The sequence below is a fragment of the Orbicella faveolata genome, unplaced genomic scaffold (genome assembly GCF_042242905.1).
Source record: "Orbicella faveolata isolate gen_17 unplaced genomic scaffold, um_ofav_v1 contig_26, whole genome shotgun sequence".
Classification (NCBI taxonomy): Eukaryota; Metazoa; Cnidaria; class Anthozoa; order Scleractinia; family Merulinidae; genus Orbicella; species Orbicella faveolata.
In genome coordinates this window covers 18225001-18250747 of record NW_028301554.1, presented here as the reverse complement: position 1 = coordinate 18250747, position 25747 = coordinate 18225001, and the positions used below count along the sequence as shown (strand labels likewise).

At 39.6% G+C, this 25747-nt stretch overlaps 2 protein-coding genes across 2 annotated transcripts in view; both read right to left on the bottom strand.

Annotated features, from left to right (window-relative positions):
- Positions 1-6069: 6069 nt before the first annotated feature.
- LOC110040020 (ATP-dependent clpX-like chaperone, mitochondrial) lies at positions 6070-20475 on the bottom strand. The gene is made up of 12 exons (XM_020745207.2): positions 20138-20475; positions 18534-18794; positions 17129-17292; positions 14546-14726; positions 13783-13956; positions 13217-13347; positions 12221-12254; positions 11972-12060; positions 11357-11521; positions 10256-10546; positions 8186-8278; positions 6070-6769 (listed from the first exon to the last, which is right to left on the bottom strand). The coding sequence occupies exons 1-12, from the start codon at positions 20202-20204 to the stop codon at positions 6578-6580; spliced, it is 1842 nt and encodes a 613-aa protein (XP_020600866.2). The 5' UTR covers positions 20205-20475; the 3' UTR covers positions 6070-6577.
- Positions 20476-23063: 2588 nt separating this feature from the next.
- The window catches only part of LOC110040031 (uncharacterized), a 32917-nt gene continuing 30233 nt past the window's right edge, over positions 23064-25747 (bottom strand). The window contains exons 26-28 of the mRNA XM_020745218.2: positions 25072-25747; positions 24267-24369; positions 23064-23785 (exon numbers count right to left, since the gene is read on the bottom strand). The exon at positions 25072-25747 is cut by the window's right edge and continues 76 nt beyond it. Coding sequence (XP_020600877.2) covers positions 23630-23785; positions 24267-24369; positions 25072-25747 — 935 coding nt within the window. The 3' untranslated portion in view covers positions 23064-23629. The remainder of the gene's footprint in view (positions 23786-24266; positions 24370-25071) is intronic.

The window sequence follows — 25747 nt, the reverse complement described above, 5'->3', positions numbered from 1 at the left end:
TGACAAACTAATTTTGCTTTTACAAATGTGGATTAAAAAAAGTTTTCAGACCTGAAACAGATTGGGTTCTGGATAACCTATAGCCACTCCAAGGATTTTCGTTCTTCTAAAAATAGTAACTCGCCGTCTTAGCAAACTTTTTCTAGCTGCCAAAGCTTAGGCTAAAGTTTAGTTCTGTGCCAGATGAACTCCGCTAAAGTGTTGGAACAAAACCATCATGAAAAAAGTTAAATAATTTTTCATTTTCATGAAACCTTTTTCTAGTCGGTTGTTATAAATCACATGTTAAAAACGCTTGGTGTTCTATTTGCCATATGTCTGCATATTGGTTAGGTGGTAATTTTTAGCGCTTAAAAAGAATGAAGGCATGACTAGTCAGGCATTTTACGGAAGCTTAAAGTGGATGCCCTTTCTTTAAAAGCATTTTCGTTTCAAAGTTACTTTAAACGAAAAAAAAAAAACAAGATTATAGAAAACATATATCGAGTCAATTGACACCACAAAAAAGAAAAAAAAAAGGTGCGGAGTCCCCCGACTTACGTCGAGCGTATATATGCCCTTCTGACCGCACAGCACGTCAGATGCGTAACTCGTTGGGCTACCGGGGGACTCCTTGACAAGGTTAGAAAATTTAATAGCTAAATACGTAAAACAACATCATACGTGTTACTGACAAACTAATTTTGCTTTTACAAATGTGGATTAACAAAAGTTTTCAGACCTGAAACAGATTGGGTTCTCAATAACTTATAGCCGCTCCAAGGATTTTCGTTCTTCTAAAATAGTAACTCGCCGTCTTAGCAAACCTTTTCTAGCTGCGAAAGCTTAGGCTAAAGTTTAGTTTTGTGCCAAATGAACTCCGATAAAGTGTTGGAACAAAACCATCATGAAAAATGTTAAATAATTTTTCATTTTCATAAAGCCTTTTTTAAGTTGGTTGTTATAAATCACATGTTGAAAACGCTTGCTGTTGTATTTGCTCATGTGTCTCCATATTGGTTAGGTGGTTATTTTTAGCGCTTAAAAAGAATGAAGGCATGTCTAGTCAGGCATTTTACGGAAGCTCAAAGTGGATGCCCTTTCTTAAAAAGCATTTTTGTTTCAACTTCATTTTAAACGGAAAAAAACAAGATTATACAAAACGTATGTCGATTCAATTGACACCACAAGAGAGAAAAAAAAAGGTGCGGAGTCCCCCGACTTGCGTCGAGCGTATATATGCCCTTCCGACCGCACAGCAGGTCAGATGCGTAACCCATTGGGCTACCGGGGGACTCCTTGACAAGGTTAGAAAACGTACTAGCTAAATACGTAAAACAACAACATATGTGTTACTGACAAACTAATTTGGCTTTTACAAATGTGGATTAACAAAAGTTTTCAGACCAGAAACAGACTAAGTTCTCAATGACTCTTAGCCACTCTAAGGATTTTAGTTCTTCTAACAATAGTAACTCGCCCTCTTAGTAAACCTTTTCTAGCTGCCAAAGCTTAAGCTAAAGTTTAGTTCTGTGCCAAATGAACTCCGAAAAAGTGTTCGAACAAAACCATCATAAAAAATGTTAAATAATTTTTCATTTTCATAAAGCCTTTTTCTAGTCGGTTGTTGTAAATCACATGTTAAAAAAGCTTGGTGTTCTATTTGCCATGTGTCTCCATAATTGCTAAAGGGTAATTTTTAGCGCTTAAAAAGAATGAAGGAATGACTTATCAGGCATTTTACGGAAGCTTAAAGTCGATGCCCTTTCTTAAAAGTTATTTTCGTTTCAAAGTTACTTTAAACGGAAGAAAACAAGATTATACAAAATATATATCGACTCAATTGACACCACAAGAGAGTAAAAAAAAAAAAAAACGTCTGGAGTCCCCCGACTTGCGTCGAGCGTATATATGCCCTTCCGACCGCACAGCAGGTCAGATGCGTAACCCATTGGGCTACCGGGGGACTCCTTGACAAGGTGTGAAAATTTAACACCTAAATACGTGAAACAACAATGTAGTTGTTGCTGACAACCTGATCTCAGCTTTTACGAATGTGCCGTTAACAAAAATATCAAACGTAAAACAGATTTACAACGCTTGGTGTCTCATTTGCACTGGTATCTCCATCCTTTGTAGGGTCTTCGCATACTCGTTTTTAACTTTGTACTAATAAAGAGGCCCTAGGAAGAATCAAGGCATGGGTACATTGGCACTTTACGGTAACATAGGGTTGATGCCCTTTCTTGAAAAGCATTTTAACATCAAACTTACTTCAAACGGAAGAAAAGAGGATTGTACAAAAAATATATCGATTCAATCGACACCACAAGAAAGAAAAAAAAAGGTGCAGAGTCCCCCGACTTGCGTCGAGCGTATATACGCCCTTCCGACCGCACAGCAGGTCAGATGCGTAACCCATTGGGCTACCGGGGGACTCCTTGACAAGGTGTGAAAATTTAAAAGCTAAATACGTAAAACAACAATGTAGTTGTTACTGACAACCTGATCTCAGCTTTAACGAATGTGCCGTTAACAAAAATTTAAGACATAAAACAGATTTGCAACGCTTGGTGTTCCATTTGCTCTGGTATATAGCGGTTCAAAAGAATGAAGGCATGACTAGTCAGGCATTTTACGGAAGCTCAAAGTCGATGCCCTTTCTTAAAAAGCATTTTCGTTTAAGGGTTACTTTAAACGGAAGAAAACAAGATTATACAAAACATATATCGATTCAATTGACACCACAAAAAAGAAAAAAACAAAAGGTGCGGGGTCCCCCGACTCTCGTCGAGCGTATATATGCCCTTTCGACCGCACAGCACGTCAGATGCGTAACTCATTGGGTACCGGGGGACTCCTTGACAAGGTTAGAAAATTTAATAGCTAAATACGTAAAACAACAACATACGTGTTACTGACAAACTAATTTTGCTTTTACAAATGTGGATTAACAAAAGTTTTCAGACCCTAAACAGATTGGTTCTTAATAACTTATAGCCACTCCATGGATTTTCGTTCTTCTAACAATAGTAACTCGCCGTCGAAAACGCGTGTGTGGCACATCGGTAAGCGCGCGAAAAAGCGCCAAAAGAAAGAAAAATGTCATTGGCGAGAATCTTCAACCAACTTACTGACGAATTCATCTGAATTCTATGGGTATAACACACGAATGGTGATTTGACGGAGGGTCAAAAGTGGCATCTTTCAAAAGCCCATTGAGCATAGATTAGGATACCGAGAGCAAAATCGCGACTGTGGCACATCGGTAAAGGCGTAAAGGCGCGCAAGAAGAAATAAAAATGACATTGGTGAGAATCTCCAACACAAGGACTCTCCAACTCGATAGAATGCCCCACGTGAAAGACAGGTGTGGAGATTTAATGGAGAGCCAAAAGTAACCTAGTTTTTACCCATTAACCATAGTTTAGGATTGCGAGATCCAAAACGCAAGTGTGGCACATCGCTAAGCACGCGAAGAAGCACCAAATGAAAAAAAAAAACAAACTGTCATTGGCTACAATCTCTAACCCGCTTACTGACCAATTCGTTACAATTCTACTTGGGAAACACATAGTAATTTGACCGAGGGCGAAAAATGGCATCTTTAAAAACCCAATAAGCATAGTTTAGGATTCCAAGACCAAAAACGCGTGTGTGGCACATCGGTAAGCGCGCGAAAAAGCGCCAAAAGAAAGAAAAATGTCATTGGCGAGAATCTTCAACCAACTTACTGAACAATTCATCAGAATTCTATGGGTATAACACACGAATGGTGATTTGACGGAGGGTCAAAAGTGGCATCTTTCAAAAACCCATTGAGCATGGATTAGGATACCGAGAGCGAAATTGTGACTGTGGCACATCGGTAAAGGCGTAAAGGAGCGCAAGAAAAATAAAAATGACATTGGTGAGAATCTCCAACACAAGGACTCTCCAACTCGATAGAATGCAACGCGTGAAAGACAGGTGTGGAGATTTGATGGAGGGCCAAAACTGACATATGTTTTACCCATTAACCATAGTTTAGGATTGCGAGATCCAAAACGGAAGTGTGGCACATTGCTAAGCACGCGAAGAAGCACCAAAAGAAAAAAAAATTGTAATTGGCTAGAATCTGTAACCCACTTACTGACCAATTCGTTAGAATTCTACTTGGGAAACAAATGTGTAGTAATTTGACCGAGGGCCAAAAATGGAATCTTTCGAAACCCAGGAAGCAAAGTTTAGGATTTCAAGACGGAAAACGCAAGTGGGGCACATCGCTAAGCACGCGAAGAAGCACCAAATGAAAAAAAAGAAAACTGTCATTGGTTAGAATCTCCAACCCGCTTACTGACCAATTCGTTACAATTCTACTTGGGAAACACATGGTAATTTGACAGAGGGCCAAAAATGGCATCTTTAAAAACCCAGTAAGCATAGTTTAGGATTCCAAGACCAAAAACGCGTGTGTGGCACATCGGTAAGCGCGCGAAAAAGCGCCAAAAGAAAGAAAAATGTCATTGGCGAGAATCTTCAACCAACTTACTGAACAATTCATCAGAATTCTATGGGTATAACACACGAATGGTGATTTGACGGAGGGTCAACACTGGCATCTTTCAAAAACCCATTGAGCATAGATTAGGATACCGAGAGCAAAATCGCGACTGTGGCACATCGGTAAAGGCGTTAAGGCGCGCAAGAAGAAATAAAAATGACATTGGCGACAATCTCCAACACAAAGACTTTCCAAGTCGATAGAATGCAACGCGTGAAAGACAGGTGTGGAGATTTGATGGAGGGCCAAAACTGACATATGTTTTACCCATTAACCATAGTTTAGGAATGCGAGATCCAAAACGGAAGTGTGGCACATCGCTAAGCACGCGAAGAAGCAGCAAACGAAAAAAGAATGTCGTAAAACAAAAACATACGTGTTACTGACAAAGTAATTTTACTTTTAGAAATGTGGATTAACAAAAGTTTTCAGATCTGAAACAGACTGGGTTCTCGATAACTTATAGCCACTTTTTGCTCTTCTAACAATAGTAACTTAGTTGGAGTTTTTAGCTCGTAACTCTTACAAGTCCTTTCTACGAGACCAGTCGAATGTTGCGTTGATTCTGCGTACGGACCGTTTGAAACTTTTTGTTGAAATAATCTTAGCACGCGGTGGTCGATAAAACCCCACTTTGTGAACAATATCCCTTTACCGAGCTCGGTGTGCAGGTAATTTAAACCAAAAGGTTCAAACGTTTGGTGCACATAGGAATCAGTCAACACATAATTCGTTTACTCGGCGGACGTTTAGGAAATCTTTAATAAGTCACAACGTTTATTTGTGGGCCAATTTCAAGAAATATTTAGGGCAAATCCTTAAGGTTTTTAATTAGCGTTGCATCAGTTTTTTGCTGTTTTTAAGTCTAGCTGGTCCAACTGTGACCCTTGGTTTTCCAGGCCTAGTAAAGAGGGCTTAAAGCAAATAAAAGCATGGCTAGACAGGTATTTGAATGTCAGCCTGAGCCAGGTTTGATGTCGTGTCTTAAAAGGTATTTGGTTGAATGTATCGTTAGCAGTAGTATCATGTGCTTTGTTGTTCGTTTGCGGGAGTCCCGGCATGAAAGACACGGAAGAGTCGACGTTCGTGTTCTCAGACTGTTAAATCCTCCAAGGTCAGTCGGCCCGCCTGGCGGTACAGTATTTACCAGCATGCTGTATTCATTTAAACTAGTTAATCAGACGAACCTCAGTCATCGTGAGATCCCTGGTACCTTGCCTAGTTCCAGTACGGCTTTCTCTCAGGCCTTCACGGTCAATTGGTGACATTTCGAGACGAACGACCCGGACTTTGCGCCTCGGGCCACGTGAACCGAAAACGATTGACCGTGGCGAAATATTGAGGCCTAGGAACTAGGCAACCTGGTACCTAGGGCAGATTTGTGCCGAGCATCCAAATACTCGGGACCTAAAAAGGCTAACAGCCCTACACGACTAGAATTTTACGTAAGTCTGGGGTAATAGATATTTTACTACTTCCACTTAAGGGTAAACACGTAATGCAACCAGTTATGAAAACAATAGGTCACTCTAAATGAGTACAAGAGCTTTGATGTCAGTCAAATACATTTATTCACGTAAAAGGTGAGGTCTTTATACATTCAGCTATCAAATCATAATCTCATTTTTGTACACAAGCTATGTGCAATAGATGCTTCCATACGAAAAAAAACCTTCAAAGTACATAGCCCAACACTATAGTTACTTGTTATATTTTCAGGAAGTTCCCATCACGTACCAAAAGATAAAAACTCAGAAAACACTGTAACAACTACGATACGAGTACAACAACACAGCAAGGACAAATTTCTTTCAGTAAAAGCTTTGATGTGTTCAGAACTAACAGCTGGTTTGCTTTACTGAGTTACATAAAACACAGGCTATCAAGCGATGGGCGTTTCTCTGAAATATCTGTTGGGTGTTAGAAACTTTTGTATGTAATAACAATTAGTTATTGAATTATAAACCAATCCACAGTGTGATTATTTTGGGCGTCTACTGTTGATGCCATGAGTTACAGTCAGTATTTATACACGTTCAATTTTAATTTATTACTCTACACTCGTGAACTAGCGTCCCCAGCATAGATTTCCTCCTCCTCTTCATTTGCATCCGCACTAGGAGCCTCTTCTTCAGGGGCCATGACGTATTCAGCCTTTTTGTTCCCTTCGACCACGTGTTCGTCTACGAAAACTGCCCGGATGTTGGAGCCTGGAGCATCAAACATGGGTTCCAAGAGCAAATTCTCCTGTAGAGCGAACAAGGAAAGTCAGTTGTACAACAGGGTCAGTCGTTATTTGATGGATAACGCTATCCATCGAAAGGTCAATATCCAGCAACAAATCAACTACGCTAGTAATCCTATATCTGGATGGTGATTTTCCTGATGGATCGAGTTTACCACAGGGATCCATATTGGTTTTTCCTCCAAGTCGTCAGTCGGGTAAGTATGCCAGATGACATATTTACCCGTAAGAAAACTGCAAATCTCTCTCTGCGTTCTTAACGTTTCAAATGGATGACAAGTGGTCACAATGCAGGGAACTCATAAGAAAATTTAAGAATTTTTGTTTCCTTTTTTCTGGTACAGTCAAACTTAACTCGTCTAGCGGACGAGTTTTCGTATTGTTTTGGTCGTCCCTGCGAATTTTTAGTCGTCACGGACGACCGCACGACTGCGAATATGGATCCCTGTAACCATCAATTGACCAACAAGCTCAATGTCAACAGACAGCTAGAGACACCTCCATATAACAGAAAGCTCACTTGCTGCCAGAAAAATCAGAATTCATATGATCTCCATCTACCTTCACATACGGACACCTTTGCACCCATTTATAGTGCTTATCCTAAAAGGACTAGTTTTCAAAGGACACTAACTTTTTAAAATAGCAAGAAACAGTTTCAAGCTCATTTAACTCGTCGCATAGTATCACCAACCGCAGCAATTTTTTCTCTTTTTCATATCATCAAGGGGCACACCACACGTTGTAACACTTTAATAGACAATTAAAAGCAAAGTTTTTCTGGTTCATGTGTGGCTCAAGACATGCATATTGGCTGAGACGGATAAATGAGTTGGTTGATGGAATATTTATGGAGAAGTCTAGTTAAACAACGTTTCTAAAGGCTGGTTTTCACAGGGGCATAAGCACAAGCACAAGCACAAGCATAAACACAAGCAAAAGAAAAACGAACAGTTCCGTTTTTCTTGTGCTTATGCTTATGCTTATGTCGAGCGCGTTACTAGTGAAAACTGCACAAGACAAATAAGTAGGTTCGTTGTTCTCATGTTTCTGCTTATGCTTATGTTTATGTCGCGGCTGTTTTCCCTTGTGCTTATGCTTATGCCCATGCTTGTGCTTCTGCTCTAGTGAAAACCAGCCTTAACGATTTGTTGGTTAACACTGGGTTTGTTCTTCTAATCAGCTATATCCTCTGCCCGCGTGACAACAGACTGTAACGCAATGAAGAATGATAGTGTCCAGAGCTGCACAGATTATTCGGACCGTCAAGCGACACAGCTGCATCACGTGATCCCCCAGATAACGGCTGCCATGGCGACAACTCACAAACATTGCTTTAAAAATTCGCATTTATCCAGTGGTATTCGTTCAGTAGAAATAAGGGACTTGGTTTGTAACAGGTTACATTGTGTACATACCAATATGGCTCTCAATCCACGAGCTCCTGTCTTCTTTTCCAAAGCTTTTTTGGCGATTAGCTTTAAGGCATCAGGACTGAGATTGAGTTCAACCTGCATAAAGAAAGAGCTCAGATTTGACACAGACTCTAGATTTAGCATGAAACTGAATTCGATAATCGCAAACTGTCAGAAGTCTCATACCACCCACTATGGACAAGTTACTGACTACTTGTTAACAGAGAGTGAGGTCTTTACTGCAAAATCTCAAACCGAGACCTTGCCGGATGGCGAGGTCAATACGGCAAAGCCGAGTTTTTAGATTTTCCCGTTAAGACCGAACGTTCGAGGTTAATATGTTGTTTATTATATGGCTTTTTACTTTGTTTTTTTGCAGGCTCGTAATCGGCCCGTGGGCATTATGGGAGAAAAATGCCCTTGAATTAGCCAATCAGAGCGTGCGTTATATCAGCTACTAACACAAGCCAGACCACGAGTCTCTGGCAACAAATGGCGGGCAAGAGTTTCCGGCCCTTTTCCAACAATTCTTGGTTTTCACCAGACGTCACGGCGGCCATGTTGGAGCCCCGAAACAAAGAAACGACGGCCATGTTGGAGCCCAAAATTTAACCTCAGGGAATTCAACTCTATTTTTAGGTAAATCTTTTCTTTGTTTCGGTGAGAAAACACGGCTGTTGATCACGTGAGTGAAAACCAAGAATAATCGAGTCTATAACAAAATTCTCGATCGTAATTGACTCTCCGCGCGTATTTGTCACGTAATCGGCGCGCGATCACGTGAATGTCCAATTACAGGTATCCAATTTGAACTTTTTGCATTTGGATACCCACGTGATTCGCACGTCAATTACGCGCGCTTTAATAGTTTCTTTCGTAATTTTTTCTACAGTTTTCAAAACTTATGAATAGGGCTACAGACGTTTTCACTCAAAAAAAGTTCTTAAAAGACATTTTTAATTCCAAAATTTGATATAGATACGATTAATTAGTTACTGGACCTCGTGTCGTACAATTCATAATGATAATAGGACCGAGTGGAGTTTAGTTCGGTCTGTAGTCATACGAGTGATTAACAAAATCGGACGACCGCGAAGCGGGAGTCCGATTTGTTGATCACGAGTATGATTACAGAATGAATTGGACGACGCGAAGCCCTGTTACCAATTAATCGAAACTATGACAAAATTCGAGAAACGAACAAACCATCGATTGAGCGCTGAACGATTTTAAAACGTTGTTATGAATGCTGAAAAACACAGCAGTTTACTCAACAAAGTGCACCGCAACAGCGCGCGCAAAATGACGCGTACTGTCCAATTACAAGCATGACGCGTATACTGTCCAATTAGTCCTCAAATCGGGCTACTGATAGCCAATCACGTTCGAGAATTTTGTCATAGTTTTGATTAAGGGAGTAATCGTGCTCGTAATTTCAAATCGGCCTCGCACTTCGCGCTCGTCCGATTTTGAAACTACTCGCGCGATTGCTCCCTGAATTGTATTCCACTCGGTCCAATTACTATTACTTATACTTTGACCGATCAATACTACCACTCTTTATTAAGTGAGTGATACTACACTAATGCCATCACACAAAAGATCCATTTAAGTATAAGTGATGGAAAAAGCTGGCAACTGTTGTCAGCCACCTTAACAGCGCTGGACTGGTGGTTGGTCTGGGAGCAACGCGAACAAAGGTGAGAGAAAAAGTATGATATAATCTTTTACTCATTTACAGTGCGAATAACTCAAACCGGGTCACTTGGAAAAGAGTTGACCAAACAAAACAACAAAGGATATCGATCTTTTTCTCAAACAAACCAACAACATTGAAGAATACCAACAATAGATCTTAACAACTACAAAGTGCGAGGTACTGAGAACCTCTCAGGACACGTCACGAGAAAGCTACCAGTCCATTGTTCTCAGTTTAGTTTTTGATTGGTTAGTTTTCTCCAAGGGGCCCGGTTCGAGTAGACGAACGATACGAAGGACTTCGAATAAAAAGAAACTTAGAGAACCCATGTTTAAGTAAGTTGCAGAAGAAAGCCTGAAGATGGGTTGAGTTACCTTGTCCATACTAAACAGCGCTTGATACTGTGGTACAAGAGCATTTCTAGGCTCCGTGAGTATCTTAACCAGGGAGTCCTCATCCAATGAGTGTAAACTGACCACTACGGGAAGACGACCCACGAATTCGGGTATCATCCCGAACTCGACGAGATCCCGCGCTTCGACTTTACTTAGCAGTTTATCCCGTTCGGCGTTATCTTCTCTGACGTCAGGTTGAGAGTTCTTGAAGATGTCAAGCTCTTTTTCTTTGGAACCGCGATCACTCGTAGGAGCTCCGAATCCGATCACCTGTTTGAAAATAATGAAGATTAACATTAGACGTGTTGAAACAGAGGTACATTGCTTCATGGTTGGAGATTTACATCACAAAGATACCATACCGTAAAAATACAGTTATTATCTCGTACGATATTGTCCGAACTCAAGGGTGCTACACATTCGACTAACAGTAACTAATGAAGCAATCACACCTTCGATCCGCTCCAGTGGGTAGCCACGCCCAAGCACAGGAACACACGTGTTCTTTTTATGTAGGTAAGTTGCATCATGATTGGTTTAAGTTCTTATCCTGATTGGTTGAAAAACACCCCGTTTCCTCTGATTGGTTATAGCCTACGACGTTTTATTAGTATGGGTGATCAAATGGTGGCGAGTGAAATTAGGAAATAATTTCACGCGCGTTTTGTCAAAATTCTAATAATTTCCCCAGCCTTAACGCAAGTGAAATTATTTCTTAATTTCCCGAGCATACTATTTGATAACCTTTAAATATCATGGGTGACAAATTGCACTTACAATCGTGGGTTGTTGACTTGTTTATTGTATCGAGAAATTTCGCGCCAAACCTTGTCATGACAATTTTGTTATTTCACATGTAAAATTAAAAATCAACGCTGAAATTTCGCCCTAAATTTAAGGAGTAAATTGTCACCCATGATATTATAAATCTTCATTGAAAAAACACGCAAATGTAAACGAAACATAAAAACTTAACGTGAAAACGTCAAGGTCCAAGTTCGCTTAAGACCTGTCCAGTCTGAACGGTGGACAAATTAGTACCCTGCCGTGAAGTCCTTATGGAAACAGTTATCTCTGTACCTTCTCTTGGTTTCTCTTCTTAATAATCCGATCCAGTCCATTGAACGCTCCAGACGCAACAAACAAGATGTTAGTAGTGTCCACGGCTACACTGTCGCCTCGCATCTTCCTGGAGTTTCTCTCTGGTACATTCACTACCGTGCCTTCAAGGATCTTCAACAAGCCCTATGAAAAGGATAGATTGAAAAATATCAAATTTCGAATTCAACCTGTGGCTGACACAAAAACACTTCAGAGTTAGAAATAACATAATCCAGTCAGTAAACATTCTCTACTTTACACTCCCCTACAAAAATTTACAAAGTGACAAATTATTAAGACTGTTGCTGTTTGCTTCATTTGGGATGCCACATGACACTGCAGGGGTGGATCCAGGATTTTTCTTAGGAGGGGGTGCACCACTAAGGAATGGCGTAACTGACTAGCTGGTGAGGTAAACAAATTTTAAAAGTGAACACGAAGAACTAGGCTTCATCACAGCGTGGGGGGGGGGGGGGGGGGGTGATTTGCACATTTGAAAAACAGTTTGCAAATCAACAGTGCCATTTAACAACAACAATCTTGCCTACATTTCACGTAACCCAATTCTTTTGAATAAACTCTGAAACACAATACCTGCTGCACTCCTTCACCACCAACATCTCGAAGGTTATGAACACCTGGAACACAACTGATCTTGTCCACTTCATCCAAGAATACAATTCCTGGGAATGATACGTTAAATAATTTATTACAAATACAATCAACAAAGAGAAAGACAACACAGATGCAGTTTTTTTATGTTAGTCAATCTGGTATCTGCTTTGCATGGGAGTTGGAAGAATGCAAGAATGCAGTTACATGCTCTATACATATAAGTAATACCTTGTTGGGCTCTTTCAACACTGTTACCAGCCTCCTGTGATGGGAGAGAACAATAAAAATACATTTTGTTTTTCACTTTCAGACACATTTTATTTCAATTGAAGTTAGAAAATTAATACAATTGTAAACTGATCTGCTGTTAGCGTTTGGCTAATCTAAGCAGATCAGTTACTATCAGATAACTTGGCCTGCAATGCAGGTGTTATTTTGGAATGGAATGCTCGATAAACCAGGTTTTTGGTGTCGCCATCTTGGATTGTAATTGGATGCTTGACCGGTAGAGCGTTAGTGCAGAGGCAGGTTGGGGGGTGGGGGAGTCCCATTTTTTCCACTTTAGGCCTTCTCCCTCTGCAAATTTTTCCTCCTCCCAATCCTCTACAGTTATCAAATCCAAGATGGTGGCCTAATACAAAAATGTGCACCTGCATGCCCAAAATACATCTGCACTGCAGGCTACAGATTACTTCAACAACAAAATAATTTCATACAACTAGAGACACAAAGAAAATATTGAGCACACTAATTTTAAGTTAATTCTACATTTTCCTTTCCCTTTAAGGTACAGTTCAAATAATCACAGGTAGAATCCAAATCATATCTATAAGGCAACTTACACAAGATGGGGCAAAAGTGAAGAACAGAAAATACTGCTGGTTGTTCGTTGGCTGACTATTGGCTGTTTGTTGGCCTCTGTCAGTAGACTGTTGGCCATTTGTCCTATGACTGTTGCTGTTTGTGAACCAACAGTCAGTTGACATTATGCCTGACAGTCAGCCAACAGTTTTCCTAATTTTTTCGACATAAGTCTCAGCTGACTGTTGGTAGCCAGTCTGCAAACTGCCAGCAATCTATTGATCTATCTTTAGTTTGTCGGTAATTTGTTAACTAAAACAATCACAAACATTTTCCTATGTCGGAGAGGAAAGGGACTACAGTATCAATAGTTAAAATGACCAGAGCCTAGTAAGAATGAGCAATGAGTTATGATGCACTGACCTGTAAGAGCTTTGCAATAACAGACTCAATGTCTTCACCCACATATCCAGCTTGTGTCAGAGCAGTGCAATCACAGATTGCAAAAGGAACATCTAAACATCGAGCTATAGTTTGTGCTAACAGAGTTTTACCTGAATGATGAAAAATGAAAGTATTTCTATCTGAGTATATTTAAAATGTCAAATGGAGGCTATCGTGTTTATTACCCTTCAAATATTTTTTGTTCCACGCGTGATCTGAAAATTGGGGAATATCACTCTCGGATATACCCCAGTTTTAGCTGGGGCATTCTCAGTCACGTAATAGGTTTAGGCAAATTGTGTGTAAGCAAAAATATTTGATGGATAACTGATGGACAGACACCAAAATAGACTTTGTGTTCTTGAAGTGGTGGTAATCTATTTCCATGTGATTTTTTTACCCTTTACTCTTTGAACTTTATTTTTCCTTTAAGTTTCACCAACTTTTGTAAAAATCTAACCATACCCCTGCCCCACCCCTCCCCCTAAACATCATTATCATTTTGTTGCTCGAACACGCTAAAGAGAGCAAAGGGTTCTTTTTACCTGAGCCAGTTGGTCCTAAAAGTAGGATGTTACTCTTGTCTAACTGGATCTTTTCCACATCTGAGTCCAGTATGTCACTTCCTGCTTGTTCTCGTAATTGTGTTGGTGAATGGACACCACTTGCTCCCAAGGGAGAATTAAGATTTGATGTCTGTGTCATAAGCATCTGTAATTCTACAAGGCAATGAAGCAAAGTGTCACCTACGTGTAACAGTTTTCACATCCGAAGAGTACAAGGAGGAAAATCAAGAGTAGAGTCAAAAACATGTCAACAAGTAGTTTTTCTCCACATGCATGCATTCTTCTCGTTTTGAAATGTCAATTCCAGTTTTGCTTAGGTCTAAGGTTGTTTATTACGAGTGTATAGGGTGTGAAGAAAACCAATTTTTGGGCTTGCTCAAATATAATATACTAGCCTGAAAGTCAATCTCATTCACTGCCCCCCTCCTCCCCCCCCCCCCCCCCCCAACCTCAAAAAAAATTCCATTGATTAGCATACTTCCATAATTTTAATTTCCTCAAAAATATGAAGGAATGAATCCACTAGCCAGACTGCAAAATCCACAGTTGTGTCCTGGGCATATGGACACAACTTTTGTTGCACACTGATGCAATGTTAAAAATGGAAACAAAAAACTACTAAGGGTACCTGTACTTCTCATCATGATGATCTCATTATGTATTTAATTTGCTACATCCCTAGCAAACTTTGAATAAAACAACAGGTCAGACACACACACTCTGATAAAAGTAAGATGGTTACCCTGTGGTGATCCAGCAAATTGTCTCTGTACAGGAACTGGTTTGACTTCAGCTGGTGCAGAAGCTTGTTGGGACTGTGGTAGGTTGACTGATAGACGCTTGTAGTGATTATACACAGCTACTGACAAGACTTTCTTGGCAAAACCTTGACCTATTACATACTTGTTTAAGTATTCAAAAATCTGTGGAAAAATAAATTCCGTGTATGATTCAATTTAGTATCCTCCTGTAAATACATGTGAATGCCTGCCTTTCTAATAAGAACTGCTCAATAGGTTTCATGCTTTAACAGATACAAGTATCCCTATTCCAATGTGCAGTTCCAGAAAATATCTATAATGCCCCCACAGAAGGGATTGAAATTTCCAGGGGGGGGGGGTGGGGGTTCTGTAAGACCAACAAATTTAAAGTAATCTATGAAGCTTAATTGGAATTTCCAGATGGGTGGGGGGGGGGGGGGGTCTTAGAAAAATCCCCTTCATGGGGAGGTATGGCCATTTTCTGGAACTACACAATAAGCTCCTCACTGCAAGACTTTGAAATATAAGACTGAATTAGATTGTCTTCTTACTTCTCTGGAGGTAATGTAATATTGAACAAATTTACTTCAAATGAACAAGCAAATGTTGTTGTAACTACGTTTTAACTTGAGTTACAGTTTGTAAATGCCCCTCTCTAATTGGATCATTACAGCACATACATGAAAGATAAATACAGAGGGCCAAAGTTCAAGCAAAAAAAAATAACCAAAGCAGAAATAGAAAGATCACTACTAGAATTAAGTGTATCTAAATTACTTTAATTTGTGGACTCTAGATTGGGAAAAATTGGCCACCTCTCTACAATAGCCACCTCTCTACAATAGCCACCTCTCTACAATAGCCACCTCTCCACAATAGCCACCTTTCTACAATAGCCACCTCTCTACAATAGCCAGCTCTCTACAATAGCCACCTCTCTTCAATAGCCACCTCTCTACAATAGCCACCTCTCTACAATAGCCATCTCTCTACAATGGCCACTTTTTTTGTTCCGGCAGATGGTCCATACATTCAATCTTATTTTAACTTCTAAACCATAGCCACTGCAACATGTTCCAACTGCCAAAATAACCTCTTGACAATGGCCAGTTAATCAATGACTGACAAATGGTGAATACAAAAACCTACTTCATATTATACCCCATTCCCATAACTGCCACTTCTCTACAACAGGTACTTTCATCTGTCTTCAAGGTGGTTATTGTGGAGAGGTTAGACTGTATGAATAAGATTTGTTAGTTTTGAAACGCCGATCATTTATCAATTTCCTTTGTAACTTCCTACTGATTTATTATCAGTCATTATCCAAGCCAAGTACGTGATTTCAAAATCAAAGCTTTCATAAAATTGTGATTTTCTCACATATGTAATAGTTCTAGAAATTTTGCCGCTAGGAAGTTGTCTTTATTGTGGGTGCCACGTTTCTCACAACGCCCTAGTTTTTTCACGTAGCATAGGCAATATAAGACGATGCGCAACTTCTTTTAGTCAGAGATTGTTAGTGAAGTTACACCGCTACTGTGCTACGATCAGAGGATCCAAGTTACTGCTATTTCAAGTGTATTTCGCTGTCTCTCTGCTACCTTTTGGTGCAAGTCGTCAACCAAAGTACGTAAGTTCTTATTGTTGTAGTTATTTGCTAAGTCGTGAATTGTTAGTCTTTTCTTTGTCACAAAAGGTTTCATTTAGTTTATCTAGGTTTTGTTGAAATCACTTTCACAGCTCTACTATTGCTAAGGCTTATTGTCATGTGATTACCAAATTGTGATTCTTTCACGCTATATTTAGCTATTTTGTGTGATAGCTGTTGACATATTCGTTTGTTACGACAAGAGTTGTTATCGTCTCAGTCTTATTAGTTTCAAGTATCAATTGTCACGTCTATTTGTTTCACGCTGTGATCTTGTTAGTTTTATTATGATTGTTCTATCCTGTTAGATTTGTATTTTATGCCTAATCTAAGTAGGACGTATTTTAACTATCGCTTTTCAGTTTGAACCTACTACTACTACTACCACTACCACTACTACTACTACTACTACTACTGCTACTGCTACTGCTACTGCTACTGCTACTGCTACTGCTACTGCTACTGCTACTGCTACTGCTACTGCTACTGCTACTGCTACTGCTACTGCTACTGCTACTGCTACTGCTACTGCTACTGCTACTGCTACTACTACTACTACTACTACTACAACATCCACTTGTACGACTACTACTCCTATTCGTATCTGCTACTACTACTTGCGATCTACTGGTTTTCGCTACTTCTTCAGTCGCTACCTATTGTGAACTGGATCTATGGACTTGATCTGTCATTAAATCAGTTTGAATCTACCAAATGGAGTTCGAATATCCCGCACTGCGCTACCCCTGTAGTTGTTTAAGATAAATAAATAAATAAATAAATAAATAAATAAATATCTTAATTGACCACTCCCCCAATGGGGCTTTTCAGGGTCAATGAAACCAAAAATAAAGGCAGCCTCTAGAATTTTTACAGTTACAATGTTTAGTGTTCAAGGTGTATGTTTATATACCTTTCTTGGTGGAGGTGGCGGAGCTTGTACTGCCTTGGTTTTTTTTTCAGCTTCATTGCCTGAAGCCTTATCATATTTGACATGAATATATCGCTTAGAATCTGTTTCTGATAAGATCAGGAAAAAGTGATTACACTTTTCACATTGCACAAAACGAGTAGAGGCTGCAAAACAAAAAGAAAAGAATGTTAAAAACATTTTCATAGCATAACTGGAGCCCAAATTAAGAGCAGATATAAGGGCACTTGTTAGTAACTCCTTCAAATTAAAAGGATGTTGATCAGCTTCAACTAATGGGTCGGTTAAGTCAAGGATTCACCCTCAGCTAACTCTACATGTATCTCCTTAGCCAACTTATAAATTTGTCCAATATATACGTCTAGATATACATAGCAAAAATGTTAATAAATATTGGTAATCCAAAAGGCAAAAATGTTGTCTTCTAACGAGTGCATTGTGATACAAAAGCACATTTGTAGTGTTTGACAGTAGTTTCACACTTGGTTTATATGCATCTATCAATGTTATGCCCAAGGGGGGTGGACCCCAGACATATGTGGGGCATTTGACTGTGATTGCTTTCCCTACTCTCTGGAATTTGACTAAGACTCTGGGCCCCAGGGTGGGGACATTTGAGTTTTTTGCAAGGAGTAATGGAACCAAATCACATCATCACATGTGCTTGTCTGCCGGGCCATCTTGAAATACTGGTAGTTCTTGTGCAGAAGAACACAGGTGTTTTAGAGATAAGCACTTGTTTTCAACAAACGAATTGAAGGAACACCTCTCTTTCTGGAGATTACATGGATTTCTAAGTTAAAGTGTTGCTTTTGTCAGGCAATCAAGTGTTGAAATTCTAATATTTTCCACCAACTGACACCAAGAAATTATGCCTCCCTTGAAATGAATGGATGCCTGCAGGGCAACATACTACAGTACTACCCTAAAATGGGGACAATATTGATCCGTATTTACACATTTTTGGGGCCTACAGTGGGAACTTTGACCAAACATTCTTCTGAAAAATTGAATGCCCCACATTTGCCTGGGGTGCCCCCACCACCTTGGGCATAACATTGATAGATGCATTAAATTTGAGCAGACTTGTTCCCTCTATATGTTCTTTTCTCCACTATACTGATTGACTGTGTTGACTGTGTTTTGGTCTTACAAAAAAAAAGTCTTACAAAACTGCTCTACAGTATGTATATTTCACTGTTGTGTTGGTAAAAAAAAATTATGCTACCTGCTAAACAACCTGTTAATCACTATTGATACTTTGAAAGATCAGTATTTTGGGGGGTTTGCTTTGCTTGATATCAAAGGATCAAGGGAACTTTAAAAAATCTGATGAAACTGAAGTGAAGCCTCTTAGCTCCCTGTAACCACATTATCATAAACTTACGTTCCACGCTAGTACATGGATTTCCACATTTTGGGCAACTCCACTGATTTCCAGATCCTTTACCAGTCTTGTCTTTGCCCTCATTACTTGAAGAGTAACCTCTTCTGCAACTTCTTTCATGGTAATGAAACGAAATTCCCAGTGCTGTGTGACTTGAGTCATGAGAACTTGTGATTGCAGCTAAAACCTGCCTACTTTCTCTTGAACCAAGGCTGTGTAATCTTCTGATACTTGAGAATCTACAACCTGATTTTACAGATTCTGAAAAAGTAGAAAAAAATAATTGTGAGTGCTCAATACAAACTTAGATGTCTCAGTTGCAAAGTGATCTAAGCAAAATTTTACTAGGTCAACCAGCATTTCCCTGAATTTTGTGTATCACCAGCCTGAGCAGATAGCATTTGAACAATTATGTTTTTTTTATCAGCTATTGTTGTTGCATCCCACATGTAGTCCCGACATTTCCTTGACTTGTCATGTACTCCCCAAGACAACAGAATGTCAACATATATGTAGGAGACTTCTTTTGTTTCTAGACTACACTGGTAATTCATGTACTAGGTTTCCAGTTTTGGAATAAGCAAAATCCTTTTTCCTAAACACACTCTTAAATTGTCTCCTGTAGCAAGATGACACCATGAACTATTAAAAGGAATTTATGGTCACAATATAGATCTTATTAAGGTTATTGATATTATTTTGTCTGGTATGGAAATGCAAAAATTATTGTACTTGTATGGGAATCCAAAAGTGTCACAAATTTCAAACCAGAATGTAAATTGCTAACAACTCATTTCCATCTCTAATGAGTTTGTTTAACTTAAAAATGGCAGACAAAACTACAACAACTTCTGTTTTCATTTCACCCAAAGTAATCCCCTTTCTCATGATTATTTTGATATGATATAATTTATCAAGAGATCAATACAAGTTTACACAACACTGGAGAACTCATTGAATTCTTGAAAAGAAAATGTATTCATTCATACATGTATGATGTGAAAAAAGGGCAAAAAACGATAACACTAACTGCACGTGGTGAACGTAAACAGTTTAGCAGGAATAAAATTTCAGCTTAGTGTTGTTAGCAACAAAATGCACGTAAGCGAACTTTGTTATGTCATATGACAAAATTAGCATAACGAATCCCCAGTCCAAAGTGCGGAGACCGAACTGAAAAGTAAAGTAAAAAAGTGTAATACAAGAGTGAAAATTAAAGTTGTCGGTTGTAATAAATTAACTTTTCCTCGAGAACGTACACGGAAGACACGTAAGCTAACTCAGATCGTGAAACGGATGTTGCATGTTTAGGCAAACAAAATAGATGTATTGATCACGTAATATGGTAGTCTTCCAAGGCAAAATGTTTGCTAGATACTAGACGAATAACGGAAAATTTCACATTTGACCAGAACTCGAATAATCATCGAGCTGTGAGGACCATTGTACATTCATTTCACTCAGTAAGTTAGCTTACATGTTCAACAATTAGCTTACGTGCAGAGCTAATAAGCTTACAGCGAAACAGGACCAGGAACGCACTGCACGAGTACTCGTAAGCATTTTAGTGAATTAAGTGTGTATACCGATAATCAACACCTTACCTTTGGAACTGTAGATCTGTTTACTATTCCCTCGGATGTAACGTAGAGAACTGGGTATTCTAAACATATTTATGCTTACTAAAACGACGACAACTATGGATGAAAACTTTTTGGACGTTCGCAAACACAATAGATCGCCACAAATTAAGCTAAAATCTTGCTTTGTACAAGATAAAACAATGTTAAAATCTTAATCACAATATAATATAGTGATTGAACGTGTATTGGTGTCTAAAATGCTAAAGCGAATGCGAAAAATACAGAACTACCGGAAGGTTTCAATTGAAATTGCAACTTAGCTCGCCATCTTTGTTTTTTGCTCAATTGCGCGTGCGTAGTTTCATGACAAATAAAATTGCCAAATCATGCCTTACCCCCACTCACCACGTTTTTGTTATGTAACTTCCTTTTTGGCACGTGTCTTGCGCGTGCGCCCAAATTTTCTCTTTCCACCAATCTCGTTCCCAGAGCCCTCGTTCCACGTGTGAGTACAAATCCGTCAAAAGAAAGTTTTGGTCATTCAGATGCTTGCATCAAAAAATACACCAGCTATATTTAACGGTATTTGAGTGCTGCAAGATCATGAAAGACGAGGCCAGGGCTCTGGCGACGAGAAGCAATTCAGCTCCTATATGCACCGATAGAAGAAGTCTAGGGTATGGAATTTAATGCCCACAAAATGTAAACACTTTTGCATAACATGGAAAAGACACCCATTTCCAACGTAACGCAGAAAACCAAATTGCTAGATAATTTCTGAAGGCCAATAACATAGAGCAGTTTAAACAGTTCTGTTTTCCAATTTTCTTTTTTTTCTCTACATTCTTTTTTGGCCGCTCCCTAAGGGACCGTTCATTTTTTATGAGGGAGGGAGGGCTGGTGGCATTTGGGAAGCACCATTTAAAACTCGCATGACCCCCCCTCAGCTTACCAATTTTTTCACGTGCCCCCCCCCCTTATAGCGGTCATTTTTTGGGATGACCTCCTCCCCCCAAAAAATTGAACAAACAATATTTAGATTTCAACTTTTTTAATATTTCTCTATTATCCCCCTACTTCACGTTTTGTGCTCACTGTGAAGACAATATTTACAATCCCTATACTACAGAGAGCTGTTGTTTGAAAAACAAATCAAAAGAAAAAGAAGTCAATTTCGGATCTCCTAGTTATGGCTCGGCCTGAGCGTGTGGCATTTGGCCTCTCATTGGCATCTCCCTCATCTGAATTGATGAATGCCCACAGTTTTAATGTAAAACAGATCAAATGTATAGAAGCTAAGTTGACGAAGGTCACGCAGGACATGGAAGCACTAGAAAATAAGAAGAGCAATTATAACAGCATATTCAAGGGCACACTCAAACAGCACATCAACAAAAGGAGAAGGAAAAAAGAAAACCGCAGAAACTCAAATGAAAGAAAGAGGAAGCGGACTGAAAACAACGTCCAACGAGTTTATGGAATCTGTGTTGGAAACCCGCTAGGAAATGATCTTCCACAATGGCTTGTGTACCCTCCTAGAACGGCCGTCCCGGAAGAGTGTATTAAAGTTGAGGATGTTGCCACGTCGTTATTTAGAAGAGATGGGCCATACATCGCACAGCTCTTGGAAGGGAATTATTTCACCAATGCTGCAAGAAGCAGAATCACCACCAACCTTGAGCAGGAAGTCAGAGATTATGTTTACACCTTCATGTACCCTGAAGAGTACACTCTGACGGAAAGCATTGCTGCTTCTTGCAGCATCGGTGAAAGAGACTCCCATAGCAGCACAAGCGGCGACGAAGAACTCGACGACAGCGAAGATGAAGATGAGTGCCAGTGAAAGTTGCATTCGAAAATAACAGTGTTAAATACTTCTTTTCAGTAGCTACAAATGTTTTTTGTCGCCAAACGTTTTTTTAAAGCGGAAGGAAAGTTTGTAATAAATTTGTATCCTGCCTTCTATGTTTATTCTATAGCAATTTTTTTGATATTCAAACATTATGCCATTTTAAAGTTTTACTAAAATATTCCACGTGACCCCCCCTTTTTCCCTTATTTTTTTGGGATGGCCCCCCCTCGAAAGCCATTTTTTTTCGCATGCCCCCCCCCCAAATCCCACCACCCCCCCTACCTGATGAAAAATGAACGGTCGCTAAAGCCTCTGCACAGCCTCTCTATAGGCCTTTCAGTACCCTTTCCACATCTTTCAGGAAAAGTGCCACTGGCGCAACAGGTCATTTTTTCTTCGATTCTCAAGTGACACAGTTGGCATTAGTACCATGGTTCTTCAGGTAGCCTTGTATTCGCAGTTGGGATTGACAGGGTTGAATTTAATTTCATTGACAACAGTTCGATGTTGCCGTGCGTCTGTACAGCAATATATCACAAATGACGTCAGAGTGTTATAAGAACAAACAAGAGGCACAAGAGCCGATAGCCGACTGTGTTACTGATGTTCTTACCACATTTTGGCGCCTTCTGTGATCTATTACTAAACAAACGCGCGGCAACCTGGAATCTATCTGTTTCGTATAATAAAGAAACAACAACAAAAAAAGTTAACGCCATCTATAGGTCTTTCCTCTAATAGATCATAGGTAGGAACCAATCAAAAAGCCAGAATAATTTAACTTCTTATATTAGTGAAAAATTAGAAGAGTGTAATTGTTAGCTTTTAATGATATTTTTATCATAACCTATGGCAAGGTAGCACCTTCGTAGGGTTTTCCTTCAATTGGTTGTGTGGCTAGCGTTCCCGTACGTACGAGTAAAGACGTTCTCGCCTGCTGTTTCTGCGAAATTTGGGCGAGAACAAAAAATCGACGAAGAGGGGAGGTTGGGCGGCCGAGAAAAGCAAAGGGCGTGTTCCGTAAGTGAGATCGCATAAGGACTGTCGTTCGCATGGTAACCTTGTTATGCGCAACAAAGAAATTTTGAACAAATATACGTAAAACATTCGGTATTTATTTTGAGCCATTCTTCCACTGTAAGTCAAGTAATTCTTAATTTTGCTATCTCTTTGCAGTCACAATTTTCAACTCTATCATTCAATTTAAAATCTGTACAAATACAAAACTGAAACGGACTTCCTAGCTGATTTATTTTGAACTTTTTTCGCACACCCAGTGTTCTTGTTTCAATTTAAACTTATTCACGTCGTGTTCAAATAGTATGAACATAAATATATATATACTTTTTTTAAATTTCTAGATTAGCTTTGTATAAGCCATCACTTCCAAAACAGCATTTCAAAACACAGCAACCGAACGTTTTCACGGGTATCCTATTTAGTTCCTTTTACATTAATTTAATATTTAAATATTTTGATCAATTTAAGGATTCGGAACGGTTAAGGTTCCTACTATAGTGTCACGGACAACACTCCAGACGGTGAAACAACATTGTAGCCAAGCCAGTCACTGCTGTATTGCGTGACCCTTTTGGCCATCGAGATTGCGTTACCAAGGGCAGGGCAGAAGCCATGAAATGAAGAGAGAACTTGTTAATGTACTAGTCGTGAGGCTGCTCTCCTTCTGATTCACCAACAGTTTCACTGTCGTCCTCGTCTTCCTCCTCGCTGCAGGATTCCTCGTTTGTTGATTCTCTCGTTCGTTCACCGCTGCTGGCTTTAAAAAGATTCAGAAGATCCATAAAACGCGTTTTTACCTGAAAATAAATACAACCATTACGTTGCAAATTAGCAAAATTTTTCTATGTTCCGTCTTCTCTCTGTTTCTCTGTCTACAGATAATTCAACATGACAAGGACTAGACTGAACTGAGCAAGACTAGATGAAAAACTAGAGTGAACTATTGATTAGGAATGACTTCGCACGAATGAATAAACAATATAACGAACCAATGACGAATGGAATCAAAATTAGCAAACAAAAGGGTCGCAGAAGGAAAGAAAAAGAGAAGGACTACCATGTGGTGGCTGAAATTCGAAGTAAACATTTTCGCGTAGGAAACGAAAAGTACAAGCAATCCTGGAGGAAGGCGTAATACAGTTGCAAGAAAAACTGATCTGGAGGGAACTCACTCCCCCATTTCTTCCAGTTGAGTCTAATTTTTCAGAGCAGTTGCCTTCTTTCTAGTTGGAATTAACAAGTGCTAACAAGTAATGAAACTATCCAGTGTAGTCTCACCTCGTCTGCTGTTTTATTTTTTAAGCCGTTGGCTATATGTTCAAACGTTTCTGGCTTAGCGCCCATCTTTTGACAAGCTTGCAATATAACTCGGTCATCTTCCCTGAATAAAAACAAAATGCATAGATCACTATCACTGACACTTACGATGACTGACCAGCAAGTGACAAAGAGCTCTAGATTTCCATAGAGGTTTGTGACTGTCGCTCACAGAAAACAACTCAGGACAGATTGGAACAAAACGTCAGACGTGAAATATGAGCAAAACTTGATCCTTTGAAGAGTATTAAATCCTCTTTTCGTCTTCAATGTACAAGGGACATGAAGAGAATCACCACCAAATAATCCTGCCACTCCGTTAACACTACTTCGATTAAACATCACTTTTGATAATCCCTGACTTTTCCCTTAAAATAAAAATAATAAATGTAAAAATACATTTATCCTGGCCAAATAAATACAAAATGTCAGATATGGTAGCTGCTCCTAGCACCTTCCCCCCAAAAAGAAACCGTCCTCTCAACCCATTAATTCTAGACTGATCCATTCTCAACAGTTTTCGACTTTTTCATTAAGGAAAAAAACATCTTTGACCCGAAATGTTTCTTCCAGCCTTCAATGCTATCAAATCAGCGGTGTTATAATTTCAATTTCCCCTTACTTTTCTTCAAAATTTAATTTTTCCCTCACTCAAAAAAAAAAAAAAAAAATGTTAAACAAATAAAATTCCCTGAACACGAAGAATTTTTTTTCCCTTGAGCATTCCCTGACCCTGGCACCTTAATAGCATATAAAGCGAGCTTACCTCGTCCACAAAAGGACCACCTGTCCATCTTGACTACGTTGAAGATTTTTAGCTGGCACAACAGCTGAACTGGAAACAACGTTAGCGTCGCTATCACAGCCACTGGCTTCAGCGTCTACGTCACTCTTGATGACGTCACCGTCGATGTCGTCACCATCCATATAATCGTCATCGTCATCTTCTTCGTACCCATCATGCTCCATGTCAGAATTCCCATCATCCTCTTGTTCTTCGCTATCGGAGTGTCGTCGCTCGCGTTCTTCTTCATGTTCCAGGTTTAAAGTGTCCGTATTAGTACGATTCAACTCTTCTCCCCGATAACTGTCGCTGCTGGTTTCTGATTGCAGTGATGTTGTAACGGAGAGAGGTCCTTCTAACAAGTTGACCTCAGTTCTTTGATCATTAACTCCACTCTCCTCTCCTGTCGTTTCTACGTTTGTCGACCCTTCAGGGGTAGGCTTCATGTCTTTTGTCGCATTATCTCCTTGGCCTTTACCTTGGCTGTTGTCTTGTTTCCCACCAGCCTTAGTCTGATCCTTCCCACAAGTGTTTGTTTTTGCCTGGCTGACTTTTGTTCTGTTTCCCAGGGGTTTGCCTGTAGTTCCTTGTTGTTTACTTCCTTTCACAGCCGCACAAGGTTTTCTAGCCTTTCTTGTATAAGCGTTTTTTTGCAAAG

What these genes read in the sequence shown, in the direction of transcription:
- LOC110040020 (XM_020745207.2), bottom strand. Translation starts at nt 20,204, where the DNA reads ATGTTTAGAATACCCAGTTCTCTACGTTACATCCGAGGGAATAGTAAA. An exon ending in TTTAGGACCAACTGGCTCAG is followed by an intron (nt 13,348 to 13,782) that starts GTAAAAAGAACC and finishes TTCATCATTCAG; the next exon opens with GTAAAACTCTGTTAGCACAA. An exon ending in TGTTGAAAGAGCCCAACAAG is followed by an intron (nt 12,061 to 12,220) that starts GTATTACTTATA and finishes TATCATTCCCAG; the next exon opens with GAATTGTATTCTTGGATGAA.